The sequence below is a fragment of the Malurus melanocephalus genome, unplaced genomic scaffold (assembly GCF_030028575.1).
Source record: "Malurus melanocephalus ecotype Western Australia unplaced genomic scaffold, MMel_1.1 scaffold_591, whole genome shotgun sequence".
Taxonomy (NCBI): domain Eukaryota; kingdom Metazoa; phylum Chordata; class Aves; order Passeriformes; family Maluridae; genus Malurus; species Malurus melanocephalus.
Window position 1 is genome coordinate 354878 of NW_026623823.1, and position 27915 is coordinate 382792.

The 27915-nt window shown below is 42.2% G+C and overlaps 2 protein-coding genes across 2 annotated transcripts; one reads left to right on the top strand and one right to left on the bottom strand.

Moving 5' to 3' along the window:
* Window positions 1–667: 667 nt before the first annotated feature.
* Window positions 668–8163, top strand: CUNH10orf88 (chromosome unknown C10orf88 homolog). Its single transcript, XM_057382883.1, has 6 exons — window positions 668–899; window positions 988–1179; window positions 2207–2279; window positions 2825–3031; window positions 3759–4216; window positions 5148–8163. Exons 1-6 carry the CDS (start codon window positions 733–735, stop codon window positions 5374–5376), a joined length of 1326 nt encoding a protein of 441 aa, XP_057238866.1. The 5' UTR covers window positions 668–732; the 3' UTR covers window positions 5377–8163.
* Window positions 6979–25901, bottom strand: CUZD1 (CUB and zona pellucida like domains 1). The gene is made up of 17 exons (XM_057382881.1): window positions 25838–25901; window positions 24945–25037; window positions 24429–24752; window positions 23959–23988; window positions 23074–23148; window positions 22676–22753; window positions 21487–21584; window positions 19688–19729; window positions 19547–19585; window positions 12977–13170; window positions 11937–12151; window positions 11470–11620; window positions 10548–10771; window positions 9554–9735; window positions 8669–9054; window positions 8096–8364; window positions 6979–7139 (listed from the first exon to the last, which is right to left on the bottom strand). The coding sequence occupies exons 1-17, from the start codon at window positions 25899–25901 to the stop codon at window positions 6979–6981; spliced, it is 2625 nt and encodes an 874-aa protein (XP_057238864.1).
* Window positions 25902–27915: the final 2014 nt, after the last annotated feature.

Genomic DNA, 27915 nt, shown 5'->3' on the forward strand with positions numbered 1-27915 from the left:
AACCTCCGCTGACACGACTTCAGGGTGTCTGCTCCCAAATAACCAGCGACAGGACAACAGGACATTGTCTTCAACTGCGCCACAGCAGGTTTARGTTGGACATCAGGAGGAATTTCTTCACAAGAGTGGTCAGACATTGGAACGGTCTGCCCAGGGAGGTGGTGGACTCAGGAGGCGCTCAAGGAAAGACCGGACACGGCACTCGGTGCACGGTCTGGTTAACACGGTGCTGTTGGCCCACATGTCGGTCTCGGTATCTCAAAGGTCTTTCCCAGCCCAAACGGCCTCGGTATCTCAAAGATCCTTCCCAGCCCAAATGACCCCATTTCCCTGCCCCGCTCCGTGGCCCCGTGAGGGTGCAGCCGCTCCCGCCCGGTTCGGACTCTCCCTCAGGCGGCTCCCGCCGCTCCCCAGCGCGCACGCGCAAAGCCCCGCGCGGCGCAGGCGCGTCCCGGCCCGCGGCCGCCGCTGAGGCTCGGGCGGTGCCGCTGAGGGTCGCTCGGTGCTGCTGAGGGTCGCTCGGTGCCGCTGAGGCTCGGGCGGTGCTGCTGAGGGTCGCTCGGTGCCGCCGCTGAGGAGCGGTCGGTGTCGCTGAGGGTCGGTCCGTGCCGCCGAGGGTCGCTCGGTGCCGCCGCTGAGGGTCGCTCGGTGCCGCCGCTGAGGGTCCCTCGGTGCCGCTGAGGAGCGCTCGGTGCCGCTTCCCCGCCCGGCTCTCTCCACCGGGTCTCCGCGATGTCGAGCGGCTGCGCTGCGGCGGCGGAGGAGGAGGCGGCGGAGGAGGAGGAAGGAAGCCGGGAGCCGCGCTGTGTGTCGGCGCGGTGCTCCTGGTCCTGCGCCCCGGCGGGCGGCCTGGCCCGGGCGCTGTGCCTGCGGCGGGGCGCTGGGGACGGCGAGCCCGGGTGAGGGCGGCGAGAGGGGGCGGCGGGCTGGGCCGGGCGGGAGCGGRGCTGGAGCTGGAGGGACAACGSTGTCGCTTCCCCCCYGCAGCAGCGAGGCCGTGGTGGCGGAGCGGCGGGCGGGCGGCGAGGAGCCCTGCGAGCTGCGGCTGCAGTGCCGGCCCGGCGCCGAGATGGTGTCGGTGGGGATCGTGAGCCAGGCCCGGAACATGGAGGTGTACGTGGGCGAGGAGTACTGCGGCACCGGCCGGGGACAGAGCCGCGGCGCACGGCCGGCCCCGGGGTGAGTGGTGGGCACGGGCGGTTCTGGGTCCCGCACACCCTCCAGGCAACCCSCTGCTCTATGTGTGTGTGTCTGGGAGGTGCTGTTGCTGTTAAAGACCTGATGCCTTTAACAAGGGTGAGAGAATTAGGGTTGTGTAGCCTGGAGAAGAGTGCCACTTCCAGTGCCTAAAGGGGCTCATGGAGAGCTGGAGCGGGACTTAGGACAAGGGATGGAGAGATAAGATGAGGGGAACGGCTTCACACTGGCAGAGGGCAGGGTTAGATAGGGTATTAGGGAGAAATTGTTTCTGTGAGGGTGGTGAGGCCCTGGCACAGGTTGCCAAGAGAAGCTGTGGCTGCCCCTGGATCCCTGGAAGTGCCCAAGGCCAGGCTGGACAGGGCTTGGAGCACCCTGGGATAGTGGGAGGTGTCCCTTCCCGTGGCAGGGGATGGAATTARATGGTCTTTAAGGGTCCTTCCAACCCAACCCATTCTGRYATTCTRTTAAAAACTTYGKCTCTTTGATAAGYAGTCATCWTACACTTCAARGAAAAGASAGATTTAAAAAAGAAGGTTTTGTTTTCCCCTTCAATGCTTCCTTCCATGCTTTGCTGGGGGAAATAAAGCAATGCTTCTGTTTTGTTTTTAAATCATTACATGGCACATCTGCTGCCTAATTAGCTAAATAGAAACCAGACAACTCAGAGCCTCAGGGAAGATGYGTGAATAATGTACTGAACCTCAAAAGCTTCTCTAGTGCGCAGTGCATGCACACATACAAATAATTTTTTATGTACGTATTTGATAAGATTCATTACAAGTTGCATGTAAGCATTAAAGCTGCTATTAGAAWCTAAAACACTGCTAAAAACTAGAAACTAAAGCTGCTGTTAGAAACCATAAATCTGGATTAGAAAAGTGTTCCAGTCAGTCTTGTTTCTTATGWAAATATTACCAATATAGTCTATTTCTACAAAAAAAAGTTAAGTACTTTGTATATTGATGTCATTGTTTGTTTTGTCAGCTTGTTTGTTTTATTTTTCTAGTGAAACTGAAGAGGTTACTTTATACCACAAGTACCTTAAGTTTGARTGCCCTGCATCCTCCTGTAGAATTAAGGTAGGGAGTTACACAGTTTGGGTTTTTTTTCTTATGTCTTTTTAATCACTTAATTGACTAAATTGCATTGCTTTTAGTAAAATTATTGATTTTATACACTTCATCATTTCATATAATCACTTAAAATCTGTTGACTGATACTTTGTCTTGATAGAGTCTCCTTTTAAATTGGTATTTCAGTGTTCTTTTTATGAAGGCTTTATATGATACAGATAATTTAGTCTTGGAGATAAAAAACCATAAACCAGGTGTACTGCACATCTGTGATTAGAGCTGTCAACTCTGGGGTTAAATAAACGTGTGAAAATTGTATGGCTACTACTCCTAAATGCTTAGAAAATCATCTTGGGGGCTCTCAGGTACTCTGTTCTAGCCAGAGTTTTATGGGGAATAATAGCAAGGAGAAATTGGCTTAATTTCTGTGGGAAAGAGTTCAGCATGGCTTTTCCCAAGACTCAAAAGAACAATGCATTGTCCCCTACGTACAAAGAAAACGTGATTTTTTTTTTTCCTAACCAATGTATTTTTTTTCCTTCTTGCAATAGCTGCTCTCCTTTGGTGAGAAACAAAGAGTACTCATCAGTAAAATAATTATAGAAGTGAAAGCAGTGTCTGCAAAACTAGCAACTGATTTTCCTTCACTAGGCTCGAGCATAGATCTAGACAGAGTGCAAACTATTATGRAATCCATGGGATCTAAATTGTCTCCAGGTGCTCAGCAGCTCATGGACATGGTCCGGTGTCAGCAGAAAGTAAGTCCCTTTTCCGTCAACACAAACAGTACTGATGTGGCATCTTACTAGTTAGGAATGTTCTAAAAAGATTTTGTGTTTTTTAAATCCATGTTTTCTGCCACTTTCATCCTGGTTTAGTTGTTGCCACTTAAATGAGTGCAATGAGTAAAGATTGTGTATTCCGGCAATCACTGTGCATACACCAAGAGTTAATTCTGCATTATTATAAGTTTCACTGCCATCCTGTTCTCCTTTTGTCTGTTTCCATTGTCACTGCTTGTCAAGGATGGTGGGTGTGTTCCCTGGAATGTTTGGGGTGTAGGTGGATGGGCTGGTTTGTCTCTTTAATGATCATTGTAAGCATGTCACCTTCAACTAAAGGGAATGTGCTCATACAGAGAATTTACTTTAGATCCTAATCTTACAGTGGGCTGCTTCAACAGAATCCTGAATCTCTCTGATGATAATAATGTTCACATGTTAGAATCTGGTGTTAATGTTCATTGTTGTCCCCAATATGTTGGGGACATAGCGTGGTAAAAATGAAGTCAGTAAAGCTCTTACTTAGAGACTGCTGTGATAATTAGCACATCATATTTACAGGGAATATAGTTCAAAACTACTTTTAAAATCTTTACATCACACTGGTGGAATGCTGAGTTACAAAGAATCTATTGTTATTGCTGTATAATTTCAGTAATTCTTAATATTTAAATATTAATGGTATTGTTTTTCTTCCCATCAGAACAGTTTGCCTCTTGCAGACAAACTCAGTTGGATCTTGGGGAAAAATTCTGATTTTGGAGGTGACCGTGCAGTAGATGGATTACGCAGTGCAGCTCTTCAGTCATCACTGAGTCCATCAGCTGGTGAACCTTTGCCTGTTAAAAATCACTTAACAAGTGAAGCAGTGTATAAAGACTTAAAAATAACTCGTGATCTGAACTCAGAGCTACCTGAAAGAGAGAATACTCTGGGTTCTGAAAGACTTCCTACCCAGCAAAATGCAGCTGGCCTCAGGAATGATTTGAAAGTTGTGGGATCTTTGCAAGTGCAGGAACAAGCAGGTGAAATTCCAAAYGTACCCAACCCACAGGTGCTTCTCCCTTTTCTTCAAAACTTGTGCACTCAGGTGAATCACCTTCGGCTCAAGGATGGTGGGAAAAGTGCAGTGGCTAAAGAGGAAAGTGTTCAGAGTGTTGGGTGAGTTAAGTTTGATGTAATTCTGAAAGCAGTAGTATCTATTGACAAGTTTAAACAAAATATGTACTGTATGCACTTTATTCTCATTAGAAGCAATAGTGAACCTTAGAATATGCAGTTKTGAAAGCCACGTGGTGATGAACATTACAATTAATTTTTTAGATGAGCTGCTTGAATGTAGGAGTGTTTTTGGAAGAGATTATGTCTGTTGTCACYAAATATTTTGTCTTTTAACTCCATTTAATCTAGTTTTAAAAAGTATGTTTCTGTATTTTCATATTCCTTTAGTTTCTCTTATACTACTACATTTTCATTTTGACCACTTTTACCCCTACATCTTTCCTTTTTCACACAATGTGCCATGATCTTTCTGCTGTAGTTGGAGTGTGTCATCCCACTGATTTTCCTGTTCCTCCTCGTTTGTTGGCATTTGAAGAGCAAATGTCACAGTCACCCAGTTTGATACCTCAGGAACAATAGTGGAACTTGTGAGATGTAGGAATGTTGTGTAGGAATCAGGATTGTAACAGAATGTCTCAGCCCCAGTATTTTTAAAGAATGCAGATGSAAAACCAGTGAGTTGCATAGTTTGGATAACTCCTGAAGTACATTTGCTGGCAAGGACAGTCTGCCACGCTGACAGAATACAAACTCTGTTGTTGGCTTGGGTGGATTTTGTTTTATGGAACTAAGCTYTCCAATGCATAATTGAGCCTTTGAAGATGACAATGTACAATAGCATGTTTATGAAAAAAAATAGAGATCTAAAGTGTGGCAGGCAGRGAATTCTGCTAAAAGCCTAATGCCTTCCGAAGTTCATTGCCTAATAAATAATATTCTATATTTAAAAGGCCAAGTGCCCACATCTCTATTATGCCCTTTGTCATTAATAAATAGGTTATATTTACTCTTATATTTGCTCTTTTTACAGAGTAGAACAGCAGCCTATTTGCTCCTATTTGGAAAAGATAATTTCAAAAAATCTGGATCTTATGGAGAAGAAACTAATGGACTATATTGACTGCCAAATCCAAGCTCTTCAGACACACATAGACAATAAAATGCTTCTCCTGATKGACTTGGTTCAGAACTCGAAACAAAACAAAATTTGCCAAGCACACTATGATTCTAATGAGGGGTTTTCTAATGGAGAGAGATGAATGCAGAGGTAGGATTTCAATGTAAATACTTTAAGGGGAATTACACTTTAAAAAGCTTAGTATTTATGCAGTAAAAATGTAAAGAACCTCAGTATTGTTAACTTGCATTTTGTTACTGTAATACTATCCACTGTTGTAAAAAGTTGTTAGTTTTATGAAAGATCTTAAGAATATGTKTTTTTTCCTAAATATAAGAGTTTTGTATGCCCTTTGTAGCTTATTTATTTAAAGAGCATCACTAGAAGCTGTATGAACAGTTCCCAGTTCCACTTGGAACAATGGAGTACTCTAAATAAACTTGAGTGACTGCCTATCTTTTTACCTGCATGTAATCAGTTCACCTTTTTTTGGTTGTATTAGTTTTTTATGTGAAATGTGTTAACAGTAGAATAGAATGCAGTTTGTGCTTTTGCTTTATTTTAGTGGCACTCCTGTTGAAGACATTCTTTGTTCCATCTCTGAGAGGAAGGTTGGATTGTCATTGCCTAATTTAGACAGTTTATGGAGTTGTCTTTAGAGAGCTGGGGGAATGTGAACCCTGCCTGGACTCTTTGAAAGCCTTGTTGGCTGTACAAGAACCTGAATTAGGAATCCAAGCTCCTTAAGTGAGGAGGACCTAAAATAAGACTGCCATATCTTTTTTTTTTTCCTCTTAAACTTACCTGAGTGTGCAGGAACAACTGAAATGAATGCATACTCAGCAGACCKTATCCATCTTTCAGTATCCTAAGAAATGCAAGTACTTCATTTGTGGTCCCTCTCAAGCAGATGTCATTCCCAGATAGGATGTGCTGGGGTAGCTCCAGAAGAGCAGAGAAGTTTCCTTACTGCTTCACACTTCCTTTAACMCTTTGGGATCAGTTCTGCTGGCATTTGGAGAGGTAGGAATGTGACCCAAAGTTCCTCTTCTATGAAAACTCAAATTTCAGGCTTCATTCTGTTTGCTGCTCTTGGATTCTGGAGTGCACCATTAAAATGAACMGTGTAGGGACTTGATGGTAAATCCCTCAGATGGGTGCACAGACATTTTTGGCAAGAGCTATTGATGGGGAAAAAAGTGTTGGCTCAGAAACAGCATAGGCATGTATAATCCAATATCTTTATTTAGTCTGCTTAATATTTTGTTCTCCAGGAAAACTGATGCCTTTTGAAGACTGTCATAGCCTGATGTAGTAACCCACAGGAGCAGATTTGGAAGAGAGGATAATTTGCTTTGAAAAGACATCTTACAGTTGTCCCTCAGCTTAGCTCACTCCTGGCAAGGTGCAGTTTCAAACTGATTCAAAAAGAYTAGAGGGTTTTTATCTCTTTTAAGAAACAAGGACCTTAAATTATCCTGTACTTCATACCTTTAAAGGTTTAAAGATTATCTTGAGGTAGATACACGCTCTTTTTCAACTCAATGACTTAAGATAGAATACTAAGTTGAGAGGTTTTYGGTTTTGATGAGTTTTTTAATTGCAAAGGAAGTTGAAATGTGTTTCTGAGTGTTGTTGCGTTCAAATGCTGTTAATTTATTGATTTTTTTAATTTTTAGTTTTTTCCTCTTTCAGTGACAAATCTGAACAGGAATTGTCACTAATTAAAAATCTTCTGAAGTAGTTAAAAGGASCTGTAGCTGTATCGTGCTTGGTGTTTGTGATGTTTTAGTATCACAGCTACCACAATGAGAATGTTTGAAATTAAAACCACAAAAGCCAGAGTGTAGAAGTTGTATTGTTGCAGGTTTGGTGTTTTTTCAGCTTCTGCTTCAATGAAGGATTCTGTATAGAGACAAAAATAGTGTTTAAAATTTAGAGTAAAACATTTTCTAGATATTTGCATTTGATTACCCACAGAGTGCACATTCTGAATATGTAGTACTGAAGATTTGTAAAAATTGGTAATAAAACAATCCTGCAGAACATCATGATGTTAAATTCTTYGGTATTGCTGCAGCCAAGTTACTGCCAAGCAGTGCTGTCACTATCAGAGAGATTTGAGGCATTTGCTGAAGAAAAGCTGGGCAAAAAAASCAACTTGTGGTTCTAACCCTGTGCCTTCCAGTGGTTTCCTATCTGCTCCTCAGTAAAACTCATTCTGTGCTTTATAACACCCTGAGTGTGATCTATTTGCATTTGCATCCTTTTCACATTACACACCCACTTCACTCATACGGATGCCAAATGTTTTGCTATTGGAATAAATGGGACCATACCTAAAATGTTGCTGGAGTTCAGAAAGGTTAATAATTAAAAAAAAGAAAAGCCAAGAAAAAAAGAAAATATTCTTACTACTCTTAAGAGCAAGATTAATTTTAAATATTTCTTAGATCTGGTACCTGAAAGCAAGTGGCCCAATATGCATTTGTCAGGTGGAGTTTTGGGCTCCATGAAAGTGACAACTGAGCATAGTGGGAGTAATAATGCAATATTTTAAAAATAACTTTTCCATACTTYGTAGTTTCTCTTTGCTCTTGGTACTTGACCACTGTAGATCAGACTGCAAACGCCACTAAAGCTTGATTGTCTTACAAACACCCTTTCAGCTCTCATTTGAAGGCATGGTGCTTTTGGTTTCTGCTCCCAAAACTCAATTCCTGCTCTCCTGGGTACTGCATGCAGGGGGAGGATTTAACCTGGAATAACTCAGCTGTGTTTATTATCTGCAGTACCAACAACTAAAAACAGTGAAGTGCACACATATATATGTTTATTTTTAATTTTTTTATYACTCTTACCTGAGTGCTCAGCAGCCCTGAGATCTCTTTTCAGGCGGATGGGGCCCWCTACAGTGTTGGTTTTCCATGTGTATGGAGCAATGTCTCTTTTCTGCCTGGTGATGCAGCCTCTGGCACAGCGAGAATCAGTGTTGTTGCTGTCACAGATCACAACRTTACACTGGAGATAAACTGATGGAAAGCTCCTCAGGAACCTGAAGGCCCGAAATTTGAATCTTCCATGGTTTTCAAATGCTGGGTAGGTTACCACAGTGTCATCTTTATTGCAGCTGCAACAGAATGGACAGATCTGTTACAAAAGTCCACTTAACATAGTAATTCTCACTAAGTACTGTGAACTGTAACTACAGCACTTAACCAGGGTGTTGTTTTTACACATGGGCATAGAATGATGTGGTTTTTTTTGCTTTGCCCACCATAATTGGTTCATGTTTTTCCTAGCTCTGTTTCTCTGAAATAAGGCTTCCAACCACAGTCTACTAAATAAGTGGAAGACAAAAATGAAAGAAGTGCAGCTGACATTTAGATTTTATTTCCTCACACATTAGGAAACTGTAACAGAATCAGCCTTACCCATTCCTGATTAAGTCATATGTCAGTGATCCAAAATCCTCCTGTGGAGATGCTGTGCAGGTATCAATGAACACCTGGAGATTTGGGTCAGTGGAATGAAGAGTTGCAGCAACATAGAGAGTTTGGTTCAAGTCCACGTAGTATGGGAAGTATTGTATGGGTTTGGAGAAGGAATCTGACTCGTAGAAGGCCATGCTGATGTTGTACCTTCCTCCAGCAATTATTTTTTGGATGGCATTGTTTTTTGTCACGTAAATGACTTCCAAGGTTGCGTTGTTGCTGATTCTGCATTCTGCAATGATCTCTGTGTTCTTCTGGCGGGTGATGACGTTGCCAGCTGGAGCCAGGGTTATGGTGTTGGTGTAAGTGATACTGTGGCTTTCAGCCTGGGAAAGGAACGGTGGGAAGGGCTCAGCTGGGATTGCATGAGCAGAGCATTGAAAGCCATTGCACCAAACTTACAAACCTGCCCAGCTGTGCTTATCAGAGGCTTGAGATACCCTGGAAATGTTAAACAGGCTGCAACCAAAAAACCTTATCAACCCTCCTGTTCTGAAAAAAAACACTACTCAGGCAGCAAAAAGGTTAAGGAATAGTGCATGGAGTGTKGGAAGCACCAAAGCTATGCTACAGCCAGCCTTATGATAACAGTGCTATGAACTAGCTCTTGGGAATTTTTGGGGGGTTCATTTCTGTGGATTCTTTATATTTCTTTTGAAAGGTTCATTGATTATCAGGCTCTTAAAGAAGAAAAATATTCTACTTCAAGACAAGAGACATACCATGGGATGAGCTAAGTGAAAGTAAATTTACATGCTCTTCATACACTGCTTTTACCAGCTCTTGTCTTTCATAAGCTGTTTGTTAGCTTGTTCATATTTTTACCATTTCCTTTTTAATTGTTCCACAGCTGGCCAATGGGAAGGAGAAGATCACTTCTGAATCTGTTACAGTTGGTCTGCAAGATGGATCGTTGAGCTGCAGGTGAGCTTCACTAAAACCAAGGGAAGCCAGGTAAGATTTGCTCAGAACAATTCTCATGCTGTATGAAGGGCAGGTAAGGGTTGCTGCCATTGAAAAAGAAAAAAACCAAAAACACATTAGAACTAACTGCTGTGTCTAATCCTTGAACGTGATTCTGGATTTGTCAGTGAAAAAGCTCATACATGCTCGAGGTCATGCAGAATTTGCACCAAAATTTCATGCTCAACTTTAAACCAGGAGCAAAACCACATTGAAAGTTTAATTTTAAATTCAGTTTAACATAGAAATGTGTTAATGTGTTAAAGTAACACAGAATGGATCTCTTCCTTTATAAAAGGGAAAAGGAATTGAAGTTTAGTGCAGAATGATAGGTGTGGAAATTGATCTATCTCAGGCATTGAGGCTTTAGAAGCTCTTTTCTWTCTCAGTTAATGGGAAGATAGACACAAAAGGATATAGGACCAATAAGGAAAATAATGCCCAGCCCAGGGGGAAAAGAAATTACCACCTAAACTCTGACTAATCAATGCAGACCATTTTCCTGAGTACCTCAGGCAAGAAAAGCATTTAAACTTACCAGTCAATAAGAATTTGTATTTGCATCTGAGCACAATAATCGTGCCTGTCCAAGGGAAGGAAAAGCTTGGATTTTAAGTAGAGCCAGCTAGAAAAAAAGGACCCAAAACAGGTTTTCTTTTGCAGGTGGGCCAGGAAATAAATGATGCTCTACAGGTGAGACTAATGTGGGATTTTTGTGTGTAAAGACAGTTAAAGACTGCCAATAAAAAGGCTGAACTCCTCAGTATCAACTGTCAGTTCTTTTATATGTTTGTGAGAGAAGAATCATGAAATGAAGAAAACCCATCATCCTCTCCCGTGTAGCGAGTGCACTCACTGTTGAAATCCACGGGAGCTGGCAGGGGAACACTGGAATACTGAGCTGAAAATCCTCTGTAGGAGGTGGCGTCATCTGTGGACAGTACAACTGTCATCATGTTTGAAGAAGACTCAAATGTGGGCTGGGCACGACCACACACTTTCCCCAATAATCTAGAGTCAGTGGTGGGGCCATCATARACTGCTGTGAAGTCTAGTTGGCAGTTTCTGTCCAATTCCAAGCTGCAGGGAGAGGAAAAACCATTTCAGGGAAATCTGAGCACAGCTTTGTTTGTACTGGATAGAGGAGTGCAGATAAAGTGGTGAGTTCCACTGAATTGAAATAAGAGAATGGAGAACAGAAGAACACACAAATAMACATTATTAAAACCAAATGAAACATAAAAATATTTATGTTTCTCAAAATAAATAGTTCTTAAATTGTAGGGTTGGCTTCTGTGGGCCTCTGAAATCTCTTGTATGTATCACAGAGGAAGATTCTTGCAATTTTTCACCAGTGAAGGRTGGATTCTCCCAGAACAATATCAGCAGGGGGGTGCTGAGAGCACATTCCATACTGTGCAGAGTTCATTGTCTCAAAGTGGTCAACTTAAGGATTTCCTGTGGAATCCTGTACACCTCATACTGAATTCCTGCAGAGCATGCTGCAGTTTGAATATCTCAAGATGTGGACCTACACCTCATGGTTGGTCACCCGAGATGTTTTCCATGTTTCTCTGACTGGCACTGCAGCAACTTTAGGTTAATGTACAGGGATGTGRAACACTTTGCACTCATTTTATCATAAAAGTCAACAAAACCCACTGATTTTAAAAGTGTACAGATGTTCTAAAAGTTAGAACTTCTTCCTATGTTTAAAGAAGTAATGCCTTTTGAATAGAATGAATAAAGAGAATTAGAGCATTGGGGCATTTACTCACAAAAAATCTTGGAACTGTAAGTTTATCTTCGAGTTTTTTGGTGCTTGTATGTGCCAGACACAGTATCTGAATCCAGGGTAAGGTGCTGGGTAGTTGGGGCTGCTGAATGTCCCATTGGGACCCGTTAATTCTCCCCCACAATTTTCAGTTTCTGAAAAGGAGATGTATTAGTAACAGAATAAGTCATGTTATGAATCATATTGAAAAGAAAAACATGTATGTAACTAGCCGGGTAAATGCTGTAATATTTGCTAACCGAGTAGATTTCATGGAAGTCTTGAAAGTCCAATAAAGTTGCCTTAGCACTTTTCCAAGTAAAGTTTAACTTTTTAGGATCTCTGTAAATGCACTATTTGTGCCTCTTTCACTAATTTTTTCCTTCATTCCATTCTCTGAGGCCTAAAGACCTGTATGAGGCTAATGAAAGTTTCTTTTTTGGTGCAGTTCAAATGGTATTAATGRCTTACTTGATCCTGGTGAAAAGAAGTAATAGTAGACAAAGAAGTTTCKTGTGAAAGCCACAGAATTGGTTGTTATGAGAAAAGTTAAACTGTCTGAAGACGATTCAAGCACTGGGACTGCAWSAGTGTCATCACACACTTGTCCAAGRAGWGGTGAATTRGTGGAGGGGCCATCAAACACTTTAATGCTTTCTGTTTCACAGCTTGAAGAAGGAGCAAATCTATTGAAAAAAACATGGTGAGAACCACTGAGCTCACTGGCAGATACACAGGCTTACAGATAAATGTGTGCACACGGGTTGGGACAATCCCACAAATACAGGCTGGGTGGAGAATGGRCTGAGAGCAGCCCTGGGGAGATGGACTTGGGGGTGTTGGTGGATGAGAAACTCARCATGACCCAAAAGTGTCTGTGTGCAACTCAGGAAATTAATGGGTTTGGGCTACCTCAAAGGAAGAGAGCTTGAGGGAAGTTATTCTTCTCCTCTACTCTGCTCTCATGGCACCCTGTCTAGAATGCTGCATCCAGCTCTGGGACCCCAGCACAAGAAGTTGCTCCCAGGGTTGGAACAATTCTGCTCTGGAGACAGGCTCAGAGAGGTAGTTGTTCAGCCTGGAGAAGGGAAATCTCTAGGCAGATCTTGGAGACCTAAAGGGCTCCAAGACAGCWGGAGAGGGACTTTGGACAAGGACATAGAAGGACAGGGCACAGGGAATGGCTTCCCACTGCCAGAGGGCAGGGTGAGATGGGATATTGGGAAGGAATTGTTCCCTGGGAGGGTGGGCAGGCCCTGGCACAGGGTGCCCAGAGAAGCTGTGGCTGCCCCTGGATCCCTGGCAGTGYCCAAGGCCAGGCTGGACACAGCTTGGAGCACCCTGGGATGGTGGGAGATTTCCCAGTCAGTCCCTTCCAACCCAAACCATTCTGGGATTCACTGGACAGCGCATAGCACATTCAATGCAGGGAAATATTTAGAAGCAATAAACTTCTGTGCTATATTCCAGGAAAATGAAACCGTACAAAAGCATCAGTAGGAAATACTTACTTAAAATGGGAGAAAATGAGCCTAATTGTTTGATTTGTATTCCTCTGGATTTGCCAGATGCAGTTTGCATTTGCATTTAGTTCAATCCTCAATGCTTTGTTTGGCTCATGAAGTGAAGCCCCACAGYGAGGCACCCCTGTTGAACAACAGCAAACACAAAAAAACAGCTTGCAAGGATATCTCTTAAATTCTCTCTTGCAGTAAGATTTTCATCCTCCATTATGTAAAGACTGGGAGAGTCCATCATCAAACAGATGTGAAAAATATGCTAAAGAAATGCATATTATTTCAGTTTATGAAATCTGATGAATCAGATGGTAAAAGAATACTAAAAACTGAGTTTATCCTGGTTTTCTTAGTAGCAGAGAAAAGGCTCAAGATGATAGTATAACTGGAAATGCCAARTGATACAGGACACGTCAGCATCCCTCTTCAGGAAGGTTTGTCACCACAAGCACTTCAAGCCTGGGGACTTGTACATTCTCTTATGAWAAAAACCCACAACCCAACTACATCTGAGCACAGAATGGTGACCCCAAAAGGAGCAAAAAGCAGTTCTTTATTGCTTCTGATCGAACAAAGAGAACATGAAGAAATCTCTTTTAAAAAGCAGTAATTTCCTAATTGGTCACCTGATTCCTGTTACTCCAATATAGYATTATTTTACAAAAGCAAATTTACATTCCAGACGAAAACCTTTTCAAAATCGAGTTCTTAAATTAAGGGAAGTAGCATAGGGAGGAATGTATTGAATTATTTTTTATTATTTACCATTTTTCATGCTTGCCGTCACATTTAGGTGTCACCGTTGTGCATCAGCACACAAAAATAAGATTCACTTTTAGAGATGTTTAACGTTTTGCTCTTCAGTTGCCTATAGAAGACGTGTTTTGCAGAAATCAATAAAATGTCACATATAAACAGATTTCCATACCTGAGAATTCTATTGAGTTGTCTTCAGGGAGAGCCAGAGCAGTGAAGAGAGGCAGGAGGAGGAACTGCCTGAGCAGCTGCATTTTGAGGGCAGCTGGGGAGGGCAGGCTCTGGCTTTTCTGACTTTTATACCTYCTGCTATTTCACAATCACCCTGTAGTACATGGTATCGTGGAGGGAGGGCTTAATCTCTCAGTCACTGTTTCTTTTTAACAGATATAAATGGGAAAGTTACAGATGGGCCCATTTGGGCACTGTCTGGAGTAAGTTTACCTGTGCTTTTGTCAGCTCTGAGTTCAAAGCACATTTTTCAGTTTCTTTAATTTAGTGTCTGTTTGGGGGCGTTGACTTGAGTAGGAATGTTGTGGAAGGGGTTGGCAGACTCCTTGGGAGACACATTTGCAGTTTTCTCTTAGCACTGCTCAGCAGGAGCTTTGTTTCTCCCACCTTCATTTTGACATCTCTCCCTTTAGGTTACACTGRGCAAACCATTCCCTGTCCTTGCTGAGGATTCCTCAGGTTGTGAAGTGCAAGTATTGTAAAAGAATTGTCATGAATGTATTGCTGAAACACCCCGGGATGAACAAGGCCCAGTTCATGTTTGTCACAGATTAAAAGAAGATTGCACTGCAACCACTTTGCAGACAGAACTTTCTTAGCCCCACACTAGAAGCTACAAAAGAAAAAAGGAATCAGCCTTTCCTTCCTGAGGCAAGAAATGAGCACTGTTCTAAAAGCTTCAGTTCCTTTTAGCACAACTTTAACAAAGCACCTGTTCCAGTATTTTTACCCTATTTTGCCCCRTAAGGACCAGAGCTCTGAACTGTGGAGCATTTCTCAGTGCAGCAGTGGAGCTCCTGGGGCTGTGCCAGTGCCACAGATGTGCTGTTACCTGGCCTTGGCTTGGGGTGCTGCCTGCAGGGTGTGGGAGCAGCCAGGGCTCCCTCCGGAGCTGCCAGTGCTCCATTCCAACATGGACAGCACAAACCCCCAGCTGTGCAAACAGGCTTCTCCAGGTTTCCTAGAAAGGTCAAGACCTTCTTGAAACACAGCCAGGTGCTTTTCTTTCATAGTATTTTTTTTTTAATATAAAACCACTTTCTTTTATAAGCAAACTGATATCTGATGCATCTGTAATTATACTTTATTTCTAATCTCAGACCTRTGTCTTCTTTAAAACACTGTCTTTGCTCCAAGTGATATAAACTGAGCACATTGAAAGAAAAAGGATGAAGCAAATGTTTATAGAAGTAAATTTAGATGGATAATATTTTAACAGTTCTAATCTTCACTAATATAACCTGACTTATGGGAAAGCTAAAATAGCTTATGTGTGTTGCAGAGATTATACCTGATTACATGTTCAATAATTTTTCTAAATATTTTWAAAGTTCCTGTTTAAGGTGATTGCTCAGACATTACTGGTTGCAAGAAGTATTTCTCTTGAATTTCCCTCTTTGTGAGCTGATAAAGCAGAGCTATGACTTGTGGACTTGAACTATAATGCAGGTTAATCCTTAAATGCCCAATATTTGAACTATTTAGTACAATGAGGAGAACTGGAATAACTTTGAGAGGGTGACAAAGTCTTGATGAGAAAAAAAACAGGCAGTAGATTCAATTTTTTTTGTTGCTGAGAGTTTTTACTGAAGTTTAGGCTTTTACAAATCCACTTGGTAGATCCTAAAGACCTGAAATTAAGGAACCCAAGTAGAATTAAGATTAAATACCTTGAGATKTACACCCACTAGTACAGTTTTAGAAATCAGCAGCAGATCTTGGAACACAATGAGCAGGTCTAGAGGTGGTCACCAGAAGGTCATGGCCAGAAAAGCAGCATTACTGGGGGACAATGACAACAACGACGCCGTCACTTGTGCTTCTCTTGGTTCTTCTCCAGTAAATGGGGGAGCCTTGGGAATAAGGGAGTCTGTTCCCTGGGAAGGGGCGAGGAGGCKGAGGGGGCCGGTTTGGGAAGGGTGGGAACCTGTTCCCTGGGAATGGTGGTAACCTGTTCCCTGGGAAGGGTCGGGGAGGAGGAAGAGGAGGTTGTGTGTTGCACCCCGATACTTTGCACTGTAGGCAAATTCTTGGGTTAAGGGGAGCTCTGTAACGGAGCTGGACCACCCTCTGGCCTGATGAAGGGTGATTCCCACAGGTTGTGTCCTTTACACACCTGAAAACGAAAAATAAACAAACCCACCCATAAATTGTCATATAATAATTGTTACATGCTCACTAAGCCCATTTGTTTCTTTTGTTACAAGGAACTTTCCTTCAAAAACCTCCAGTTGTGATGTTAATCACAGCTCAGTGCACTGCACTCCTGAGCACAGATGCCACTACATGGAATTTGAATGTCAGCTGGTATAATATGCATCACAACACCTACAAATATCACACATGTAAAGCACCTGGTGGAATTTTGTTAATATATATTAAATCAGTTTATAAACTCTAATGTGATGAAGTGGTGGAATTTTGCTGTTCATGCTTAATCAAAACAAACTAAAGGATAGCCCAGCCCTGGAAAAAAGGCTTTTGCTTTGTGGAAGCTTGGAGCTGTCTATGAAGGATTCCCCTGGACAGCCAAGACAACACCAGCATGCCAGCCCCTCTGACATGTCTTTGAAACCCTGCCAGCATCCTCTGGTACCATTGATCAATGACTCCAGCAAGAATGGCTCCAGGAACCTGTGGACATCAAGAATGCTGCAGAAATAGTGRTGTTCTGCAAAGTTTTAGTGTGATCAGTAATTGGTAGTATGGGTATGACTGAGTATCAAATCAAATTGAACCTGTGTGTTTGAAGGGTGTAAGAACGTGGTGGGAAATCATGTTTGGGGTATCCCAGCTTGGCTGGGGCACCTCATGTGCATGAATTAATATTTACCCTTCCAAAGTTGCACCTGGCATCCCAGGTCTCCTTGGCTGGCACAYGGCATTTAAATATCTCAGCAGAGCCAGCTTCACGTAGGGAGGCAGAGCAATATGGTCTGCARAGGAAGGGATGGAATGTGAGTAAACCAGAGTGAACAGAGAAAAATGCAGCATGTACTAAATACCAGCCTGCTTTGCAAATTTAAATTAGAGTGGGGAGGAGGGGAATTTCTCCCTTTGATGGTGTTCCATTAAAATATCGTTTCTCCCTCCTATAACAACTAACCCCAAGGTTACTCCTTGTTGCTCTTCTCTCATAGGGGGGAGAGGGTGAATTCACCCAGAGTACAAGCTATCTCTGCGTGTGAGCCCTCCAGAGACTGGGCACTGGCTGAGCAGCAGTGGAGGGTATGGGAGGGCATTTCAAATGTTCTTTWTCCATAACTGATGCAGACCCAGGCCTGCTCCCCCCTTGGCACTCACCAGCGAGGGTGGTTCTGCTGTCAGCCCCTGTTATCAGTGCCATGTGGTCCCTGGGTGAGCTGTGGCATTCCCAATCTCTCCGCCTGCATCCAGCCTCTCCCACTTTCCCTTTCCCCTGCACTCAGATCCCCTCTCTCAATAAACTGCCAGCCCATCCCAGCTCACATCTCTTAGCCAGAGTATCCTGCCCTTAGGARGAGAAGTCATTAAAAAGTAGAAAGAATCAAAATACTTTACCTGAGCTTGTAGTTGCTGCGCTTGTCTGTGGACGGGCTTTTAATGCAAATAAAAAGGTTTAAAAGTGAGCTGATTGAGGGAAATACGTGATTCTCTGCAATTACTTAATAAACATTATAATGTTGATTAAGTAATTGCATAAAAATTATTCAATTAATAAGCATTGTAATGAGCTGAATGCATTAGGACTAGGAAATGTTATTAGCAACAGTTCTGAGGAGTGGGATTGTCATGGACAAAGGTTTCATGCTGAGGAAAATGTAGGGGTTTGAATACTACAAATGACATATTACTGGCAACAAGATTTAATTCTGTTTATCCCTCTGTTTGTGGTGATACTCCCATGCTCAAATCTCTGCTTTGCACCTGAAGTTCAGTTTCCTGTTTGTTTTACCAAAGCAGCCAAGTGCTTTTTACCGAGGTGAAGCTGACAAAGCCAGACTAAAAACAAACCCCTTGGTTTRCTCTCTAAGGAACTGAGACAAAATGTAATCAATAGTGAGCAGAATTTGCAATTTGATTTTTTCAAAAGATTAAGCCCACTGTGGAAAACTGAGATTCAAAGTGAATACCACTGAATACATCAGAAGGATTCCCACTGATTCAGCTTCCAGTGGGGATGCAGCTTTGGAAGTGCAGGGAGGCTGGCKTTCTAGGAGTGAGSTGATCTAGAGAAAATTTGMATTTATGTTGGTGTAAACTGGAAASTATGCCTTCACCCCAGTGAATTCCCTTTCCTTAGAACTTCCAGCAGAGCAGGTGTTTGTCCCATGAGTTACCAACAGCATTTTTGATCCCTTCATTTGTATGGAAGCCAAAAAAATTATTTCCAAAATTAAATATKAAATCCACGAGATGATGCATGCTGTGGAGACAGGGAGCCTTGCCAGCAGATCATCAGACTCCAGTTTTGATGGAGAACTAAGAGTATGAACCAGGATAAATCTGCATCACTCACTGGTGGCAATGGCTGTTGTTGTTTCAGGAGCTGGAGGGACTGATGTAGCAGTTGGGCTTGGCACTGTGAGGAGAGAAAAATGAAGAACACATTGCCCGTGTTCTAAATACATTGGTGACTCACATGAAAAATAGTGAACTGCTCACCAGGGCTGAAGAAATGACCAGAAATAAATACCTRGGATTTCAGCTGTTGTGGGCTTGGTCGTGGCTGTGAAAGAGAAAACAAAAGCCACACTTCAGTACCTGCTCCATTATCGTGTGGGCACAGCCAGGGCTGTCAAAGGGCAGGGCAGCAGGACTTTACTCAAGCCAATGCTTGATCCTGACATTCTGACCACTCTACTAAATCCATACACACCTKCTGCTTCAGGTGTCGTGTCTTCTGCAGGGGCTGCTCAGGGAAATGAGAGAAAACAAAGCTGCAGGTTAAAAACTGTTTTCACAGCRCTGGGAAGGTGAGAGATACCCAAAGCTCAGGAGAGCTGCAGGTCTCAMTCGAGGGCTGGACAATGGTGCTGCTGTCCAGGGCAAAGTGCCTGGAGTGGGAGCAGCTTCAGTGGGAGGAAAACACATCCCTGAGCTGCCTCTGCCGGGCTCTGACAGCCCTGGAAGCCTGGGGCTGGTTGGTGACACTAATTTAGGGGTTAATGGGTCAATGTTTCCAACACAGTGCCTGCACAAAGCCATGTGCTGGCGAGGGCTGTGCCAGCGCCTCAGTGGGCACTGAGCCTGTCCCTTCCCATGGGAAACACATCCCAGTTTGTGCAGTGACTGGGATGCAGCTCTGGGAAGTGCAGGTTTTCTGGGAATGGGATGATCAAGTGCAGATCTGAGTTAATACTGAGGTAGTGTGCCTGCCMCTTCCCTGATGCTTTCATCAGGGCCTGTATTTCTCCTTTCCCTTTTGCTCCTTTACTGTGTCTGGAAGCCAAAAGAAAGGCAATTGGGATAATCTCCAATTCTGACAATTAAATCCCTGAGATTATGTAATTATGGACACAGGGAGCCAGTCAATACATGATCAGAGCATGGGAAGGCAACTAAACATGTAAGCCAGAGCAACACTGCATTACTTACCAGTGGTGGTGTCTGCTGGTGCAGCCGTAGATACTGCTGCTGTGAGAAAGAAAAGATGAAATTAAATAGTTTACTTGTTAAATGCATATTTTTTCCCTGACACCCATTGCATGTAACCTCTAGTTACACTTTATTACTTACCATTGGTAATGTCTGCTGGTGCAGGACTAGCAGAGGCTGCTGCTGTGAGAAAGAAAAGATGAAATTAAATAAAATTTGTATTTTAAGCATATATTTTTGCTTTGAACCTTGTAATATGTAAGCCAGAGCAACACTGTATTACTTACTAGTTGTAGTGTCTGCTGGTGCAGCAGTAGATGCTGCTGCTGTAAGAAAGAAAACATTAATTTCAGTATTGTCTGCATGTTGAATGTATATTTTTCCCCCTAACACCCATAACATTTAGCCAGAGCAACACTATATTACTTACAAGTGGTGGTGTCTGCTGGTGCAGCAGTAGATGCTGCTGCTGTGAGAAAGAAAAAGTGAAATTAAATATTGTCTGCATGTTAAAAGTGTATTCTTTTCCCCCTAACACCCATAACATTTAGCCACAGTAACATTGCATTACTTACTAGTGTCTGCTGGTGCAGCAGTAGATGCTGCTGTGAGAAAGAAAAGGTGAAATTAAATATTGTTTACATGTTAAATGTAGTTTTTCCCCTGAAACCCATACCAGGCTCTTTGTCCTGAATTCCTTTTTTGTGACCCTGATCAAAGCTCTTTCCATCCCAGCACCATGCCAAGCACTTTCTTCTGCAGATTTTGGCTGCAAAGAGCTGCCAGCAGCAGCGTGCTTGGCTCACTCCCCAAGATCTGGGTCGAGACAAATATGAGATAATTGAGAAAAAATGCTAATTAACCTGTTGATCCAGGTGCTGAGTATTCATCAGAGWTGGTGAAAGGTGTTAAATAGAAAGTTTAAGACTATTTTACAACTACATTAGCTGTCAAAATCCAGGTGGAAATAGTGAGCAAGAGGCAGATTAAAAATTTTCTCTTCAGATCCAAGTCTTGAATTGCGGGCAGAAATGAATTTATTGTTATTCTGCTGTATTGAAAATGGCTTTATGGGAAGGAGGCACCTTGTCCATTGAAGTTTYTAAGTAAATTAAGAATTTCATTTATGTGAAATATGATCAGCAGTATGAACTTTTCAGGGGCATTTTTCCAGAAAATAAAGGACAGATTAACTAGTAGTCTCAGGAATCCTAAATGTATTCTTGTGGGGTGCCTACAGACAGCTAACAGCTACTTTTCTCTTTCAGCAAATCAATAAGAGAAAATAATATCTGTATCTCTTCAAAGAAAATCCTTTGTTAAATGTAAAATATAATTAAAGGAATCAGTAGGAAATTAAGAGCACTTAATTTCCCTGAGACTTCCAAACAGTTTACCTGCAACAGGTACAAATTAATGAAGTTATTAGAGGTATTAAGAGCCTTTCTTTCCCTTAACTATTGAACAGCAACCCTGTCACATTGTCTATTAGTAAAAGGAAATTGTCTGAATAAGCAAGGCAAGTAGCAAAATCTGATCAAAGCTCAGTAAAATAGTTTTCTAAGTAGGAGATTTTTTTCTATCCTTTTGAAAGTGAAATGACTGGCAGGAAAGGGTGATGTCTCTATCAGAAACATAAACACCACAATAATTAAACATCAGTCAGTGACAGAAAATGGAGCTGATGATTGCTGATATGATTTTGRTTATGTCCTTGAAGGAAAAGAAACTTGGATTGTAGCCTCTGGTAATTTGAGTCAAAACCTCAGGTGAGCTTATATTTTGTTAATATTGAATATAAGCTGAATTTTTYTTCACTGAGACGATGAACTAGCAGTTGACTGATCTTGWGCTTTATTCACTTATTTAATCCYCCCAATGTAATCTCTTTTGAACAAACTCGAGCACTATTATTAGATTTTATGGCATTGTGTCTGTACTTTACCTTCAGCCACTGTGGAAAGGATTTCTGCAGCTGTGGTGGTCTCATCTGCTGCGAGTGGAGCAGTCGTATTCGGTTCTGCAATATTTTCAAAGGCTGTGACAAAATGGGAGAAACATTGGAAACAAGAAGGAAAGAGCATTCAGATAAGGTTGAAATCAGCTCTTGATGAATTTAATTGCCAARATTCTGTGTTTCCAAGTGTGCCCCATCCAACTCCCCCCATGGCTGGTGGCAGGTTGGCCAAATTCACAGACAAACATCAGCTGCCCTGAGAGATGYTGATTTTGCAGCAAATCTTGGCTTCTCCACTGGTGTCCCCTCCTAACCACGTTTTTCTGACACTCTGCTCCCTGTGCCAATGTTCTTTACCTATCTCCGGTGTGATTGTGGTTTCCTCTGTGTCAGAAGGAAGGGAGACAGCCGTGCTGAAGGAGGCTGAAAGGGTGAGAAATCCATGAGAAATCCAATGCTTTCAAGCAGCAGTTAAAAGCTTAAGAGTGATTTGAAGAGTTTATGACTTGCTTTAGGTCTCAGGCTTGATAAAAATCCTGATCTGGTGGGTGCTGCCCATGGGAGAGGTTGGGAGCAGGTGATCCTAAGGTCCCTTCCAACCCAAACCATCCCATGATTATCAGTCTGATAAACAACTGGAGAGGCTCATCCCCCAGGGAAATGACTGCAAATGCCTGGCTGTGCTCCTTAATGCTTCCGTAAATTCCTTTATGAATTTTGAATACCCTAAATTGCAATGATGTGGACAGTTTTCCTTTGCAAATTTATAAATGTATTCTTTATAGCTGCAATTCAGAAGTATTAAACAATAAGTACAGGCATTCCCTTCTATGTCCTGACAGGATGATRTTTTTCAAGTGAAGATACTATAAAGGGATTTTTCCTTCCCAAAGATGTCTTCTTTTAATATTTAACATTTAATATTTAATAATGTATTTGTATTTAATTTTATTTGTATTTGACTTTATTTAAYATTTTATTATTTAGTATTTGGAGTATTTTTATTATTTAATATTTGGAGTATTTCATTATTTAATATTTAATAAATATCCCCAGCAATCTGTCTGCTATGAATATTTACAGATTTACATGGTTGCATCTAAATTTAGCTGAAAACCCCAAATTAACAGAGTGTTTGTTTCAAAAGGCACACATAAAATGTCTGTTCTTACCTTTATCATCTGTGGCTGCGATTTTGGCAGCTGATGGGCTGATTTCACCTGCAGCAGTACTGAGTTCAGAAGACACAACTAATAATAAAAATAAACAAAAAGCAGAGAGAGATTGGCAGCAATTGGGAGTGAAGACACTAATGGAAGTCTTGATGATAAATTAGGGCTTTGTCGGACGCTGAGTCATTGCACAGCCTTTCATTTTTGATTGCAAAAAGTTACTTTCACCTCATTAATAATTATTAATGAAGGCAGTTGACCCCCGTGTTGTTTCTGGCTGCAATGTTTCACTCCCAGAGGTGCAATGGTTGTTTGGAAAGGTGCAAAGGAGCCATTGTGAGAGGGATAAAGGTTGTTTTGTGCTTTGAGAGTGAATTCCAGCCCCCAATGTGCCTCACCTTTCTCGAGGGTTGACAAAATCTCTGGAGATGTTTCAATTTGTGCCGGGGTTGAGCTGGGTGCAGGGGAGGAACCTGCAGAGACATTGCAAGGACCTGGAAAATCGTTCAAATTTGGGGAAAAAAAGATCCCTGGACTTTAAATTTTTGTCATGTGGCTCAGAGCAACATCTTCCAGTGGTCATTATAAGCAAACTTGGGAGGTTTGGGTTCCTCCTGTCTGCTTTAAACAAATTGCATCTGTTGCCCRAAATTTCCATGTGTGATATTTGCAGTTTGATTTTGAACCTGGCCTCTGCCAGCAGAAATCAGGGGTTCTGTGGTGGCTGTCACAGGTGCTGCTGTGTTAAAACCTTAAGAATGAMTGATTTTGGGAACCAGTTTTTCATTTTTGTGTTACATATAACATCATAAAACATGTAATCATGATTCTATCATCTTATATGACAGAAAATTGCATTTTAGCACCTGCTCCTCTGTGACTGTGCATCATGAAAAACTTAAGTGACTCAACACTTACAAACCCCAGGAAACGTGAGCAGAGTCTATGCTTTAAGGTGTCCAGGGTGTCATCATTATTTCAGGAACAGTGAAAAAAAAGGAGTCAGAAATTTAGACCTGGAGTGTAAATTCTTGCCTCATGTTTCCATGATTATTAGTAGATAAGGGACAGTTTGTATTAGCAATGCAGAGAACAGAAATAATATTGCAGTGGATGAATAAATAATTTGGAGCAATAACTTGTAATTCAGAGCATGTGCCTTGCTAGAAAATGGTTTGCCAAGGAGCTGTAATCACATGATTTTTTGAGTTAAAAGTTAGACTCTGAGCACTGGGGAGACTGTAAAGGGTTAATGGACTCCTGCCTCAAAAGCTCTGCCTTACCTGTTGGTGCAGCCGTAGAGGGCATTGCATCTGTGAACAGCAAAAAAAGCAAAAATTTACTTTATTGGRCAGTTATTGATGTTATATATTTATGACAAGGATTATTTTCATTTCCACTGAGATGTGCCTTGTTCACAGCTGGATGTGCCTCTGTCTTCTGTTAAATCTTTGCCTTGTCTCAGGGTTGGCTCTGATCAGGTGTTGACTAAAGTGGTCCTGAACTACCTGCTTTTCACTGTTTTCATACTCAAGGCTTGCTGTCCAATCTTATTTTGTCCAAGACATCCTTTAGCTCCTCAGTCACGCAGACAAGTGCGTGTGTTCAACACAAGAAACATCCCACACACACACATTTCACCCTGACCTGATTCCCAAGCTCTACTCCGACATTCCTTGCATTTATGGCAAACAGGATAGTCCAAGGAGGTTTCTACTTATTATATTTTTTTTATTTTCATGATTATTTTTACCTGAGCAGATGACACCAACTTCCTCATTGTGTCCACAGTTGTGCTTGCCCCAGCCGGCGTGCCGGCAGTCCCAAAGGTGGGATTCAGTTCCTCTACACTGCACATCATCCAACTGGATGCCTTTGCCACTGGGGCCAAAGTAAGACAGTCCCAGCACAGAGACAGCTTGGCCACAGTTCAGTTGTCTGCACACAACGTTGGCACTGTTCATATTGAAATAATCATCACAGACCGTGCCCCATTTTCCAGCATGATAAACTTCAACCCTCCCGGCGCATCGGTGCCCTCCAGATTCCAGCCTCAGTTGGGGTTGTGCTGCTGACGCTAAAGCAAAAGTTGACAGGTAAATCTCAATTTGTGTATTTATAGCTAAACCTCTGTTGTCTAAGCTCTCATCCCCATGGCTCTGCTGCGTGCACAGCGTGATCTACCACGGTCAGAAATCACAGCCAGGGCTGGCTCAGGGAGCTCCGCGCCTCTGCCAGATRTGTTCACACTCAAGAAAGTGTCTCTTACCTTTGGGTACAAATTTATCTTTGAACCAATCYGCAAATTTGTCCCATAGTGATTTGGAATCGTCGTCTTGCTGGTTCCACCAGGTTCCGCTCGCTGTGGCAGAAAGGAAATGTATCAGCCCTGGCATAAGGCATCATACTCTGTTCTGTAAATTATTCAATACAGCCAGCCCTTCACCTGCACTCTGTGAAATCACCTCTTCTTGTAAGGGATTAGAAATTCTTCTTTTATTGTGCCTGTGGTAATAACCAAAGCTCAAAGTATTTCATTCAAATTAGCAAGACTGTAAGGGAAGTTTGATGTTTTCGTTTGAAATTTGAAGGAACATGCCATGCAGAACACACTTATTTCCACCTGGGTCTGGCAGATTGCTCTGTATTTCTTTTCTTCTCTTTCTCTGCATTTTAAAGTATAGAATAATTCTAATTAACACTAGAATATTAAATGAGGAGCATTTAGAGAACAGCTTCCACAAACTACTCCCCGCACAGAAGAGAAACAAAGGAATTTTTTTCAGCCTTTTTCAGTCCATAACCTTCATTGATTATATTTTGAAATATAGTATCTTAATATAATATTGCATATATTGCATATATTGCATATATTGTACTAGGTATTTTTAATAGATTTATTTTGAAATACATATATTCTGAAACACATATATTTTGTAATATAACCTATACATTTAGACTGAATCTTTCAAGTAGAAGACAAATTAAACCATCAATTCTATTACAGAACTCATCGGCAATACTCAAAGAGAATCTTTGCCACCACTTCCCCAGACTATATTAGTAMATTATTAGCCGGACTATATTAGTAAATAAATTTGTCTAAATTAGTAAATAATTTAACCTTTCCCTGTGAGCATGAGAACATTTTGGAGGCAGTACCTGGCTGGGACAGGAGGGCAGTGCTCAGCAGCAGCAGCCAGGTGAGTCGCACGTTCCGGTCCATGGTCCTTGGGGTGGTCTGCTCCAACCCCACAAAACTGCACCATTTATACCAGAGGGGTTCTGCTCTGCATCAAAGGCGTGCTCTGTGCAATCTGATCCCTCTCCTGAAYGCCCAGCTCCATGCCAAGGAAGTGGTTTAGGGAGGATTTTCCTTTCTCTGGGTACATCCCGAYATCCGGATGAGCCGATCCCGCTGGCCACCGAGATCTTCCCCAACACTCCCAGCCCCTCCATGGCCTGGTGGTGGTGGTGGGGCTGTTCCAGGAAGCTGGGATTTACCTTTGGAGATTAGGCTGTTTGGTGAGGATTCTCATGCCACCCACTGAGACAGTTTCCAATTTACGACCACGCTAAGCCAGATTAAATTGGTGTGAGGATTGTGCCAGAAGATTAGCATCCTACAAATGTCGGGAAAGCCTCAAACAGATTCTCTTTGTCTGCCAAAATTACTCCTGTAAGAAGCAGTTTTTATGGCTTTTTCTTGTTTTCTGACTCCTCTTTATGCTGGGAGAAGATCCCTCCAGCATCTTTCTGATCTTTCTGATCTGCAGCTCTCTCTGTCTCACTGGCAATAAAAGAGCTGTAAGAGATGTTGGCCAAGGCATGGCTGGACAATTGCTGAACCAGAATAATCAAGGAAATGGAGCAAGGCAGGGCCACAAGGTGCTATCAATGTATTTTTAGATGAAGAGTGAGAAACTACTGACAGGTTTTTATTTCATTGTTGTGGGTTATGTGATCAAAGAATGAGAGGCAGAAGATACTGTAGTGCCAGTGTAAATGCAAATTAATAAAGGATAAGGAGAAATAAAGTCATAATTGAGAGGAAATATACCACAGGTTGTGCTGGATGTACTTGCCACTTGTTTTCATGGTATTTTTTTAATGTTAAGTGATTTGCATGATGAACAGGAATCCCACCTAGGAAAGGCCATCCTTGACTGGATAAAATTGGCTTCTATCAAAGCTGTGGATCCAGCAGGACCCTCCATCTTCTCCCTGGCATGAGGTGATGGAGTCAACACCACCACAACCTCTGATACCCTAAATGATGCCTCCAGCTCTGCCTCACTCTGTGCTGTCAGGGGAAAGGACTCTGCTACAGACTGAAAACACAAAGCTGAATTTTCTTAGCTGAATTTAAAAGGAATAGAAATTCTTTCAATCCATGAATGCTTTTCTTATTTTCTTTGCACTGTGCTGCTMTATTTGGAATCATCCTGATAAAGGTATGGAAAATGATATGGAAAGAACACAATTGAATGAAAAAATCTTTGTATGAAGAAGCATCAAGATTTGTTTTTTTCCAGCATTTCTGAGTCTCCTTTACGAAGCAGGAACCAAGGAAGTCATGCAGAGGGCTAATCCTGTGTGCCAGGARCCAGCAGTGGTGACAGTAAGGATTGGTCCTGGAATTTCAAGAAGGTGATCTTGGAAGAGCAAAGATGTTTCCCAAACATCTTTTTAAAGAAATCTGTCAAACTATGGTCACAGGAAACAAACAGAGTGTGCAGTGCAAGAGCTTTGTGCTGGAGGTTGGGTGTTGATCTTTCCTCACAGAGCGAAGTTTTGCTGCCCTGGCAGATTTACCCCTCCCTGGAAATTGCTTCATTTAGTGTTAGAATTTCCRTAAAGATCTGGACCGAAGGGACTAAAAGCAGAAGGAAAAAGCGGAGCTGTTCGGGAGTTGGCTGCCACTGGAGGGCAGCGAGGCCCCGTCCYTGGGAAGGGAGCACGGGAAGGATGCTCCAACACCGCAGAGCTGCTGTGCCATCCCTAAAACGGCCTCCAGCTGAGCGAATCCCTGCAAAAGTGAGCAGAGGTGAAAATAAACGTATTCATATTTGTAAAGAATTTCACTGGAGTGCTTTTGAAGGAATGAACTAGGACTAGCTGCCTTTCTCTGGTACACGTATTTCTTATACAAGTGTTTATTTGTATTTCTCTTTCCCTGGAGAAAAAAAAAACAAAAACCAAACCACTGATGGTTGTATGAGCTCACAACTTTTTCTCAT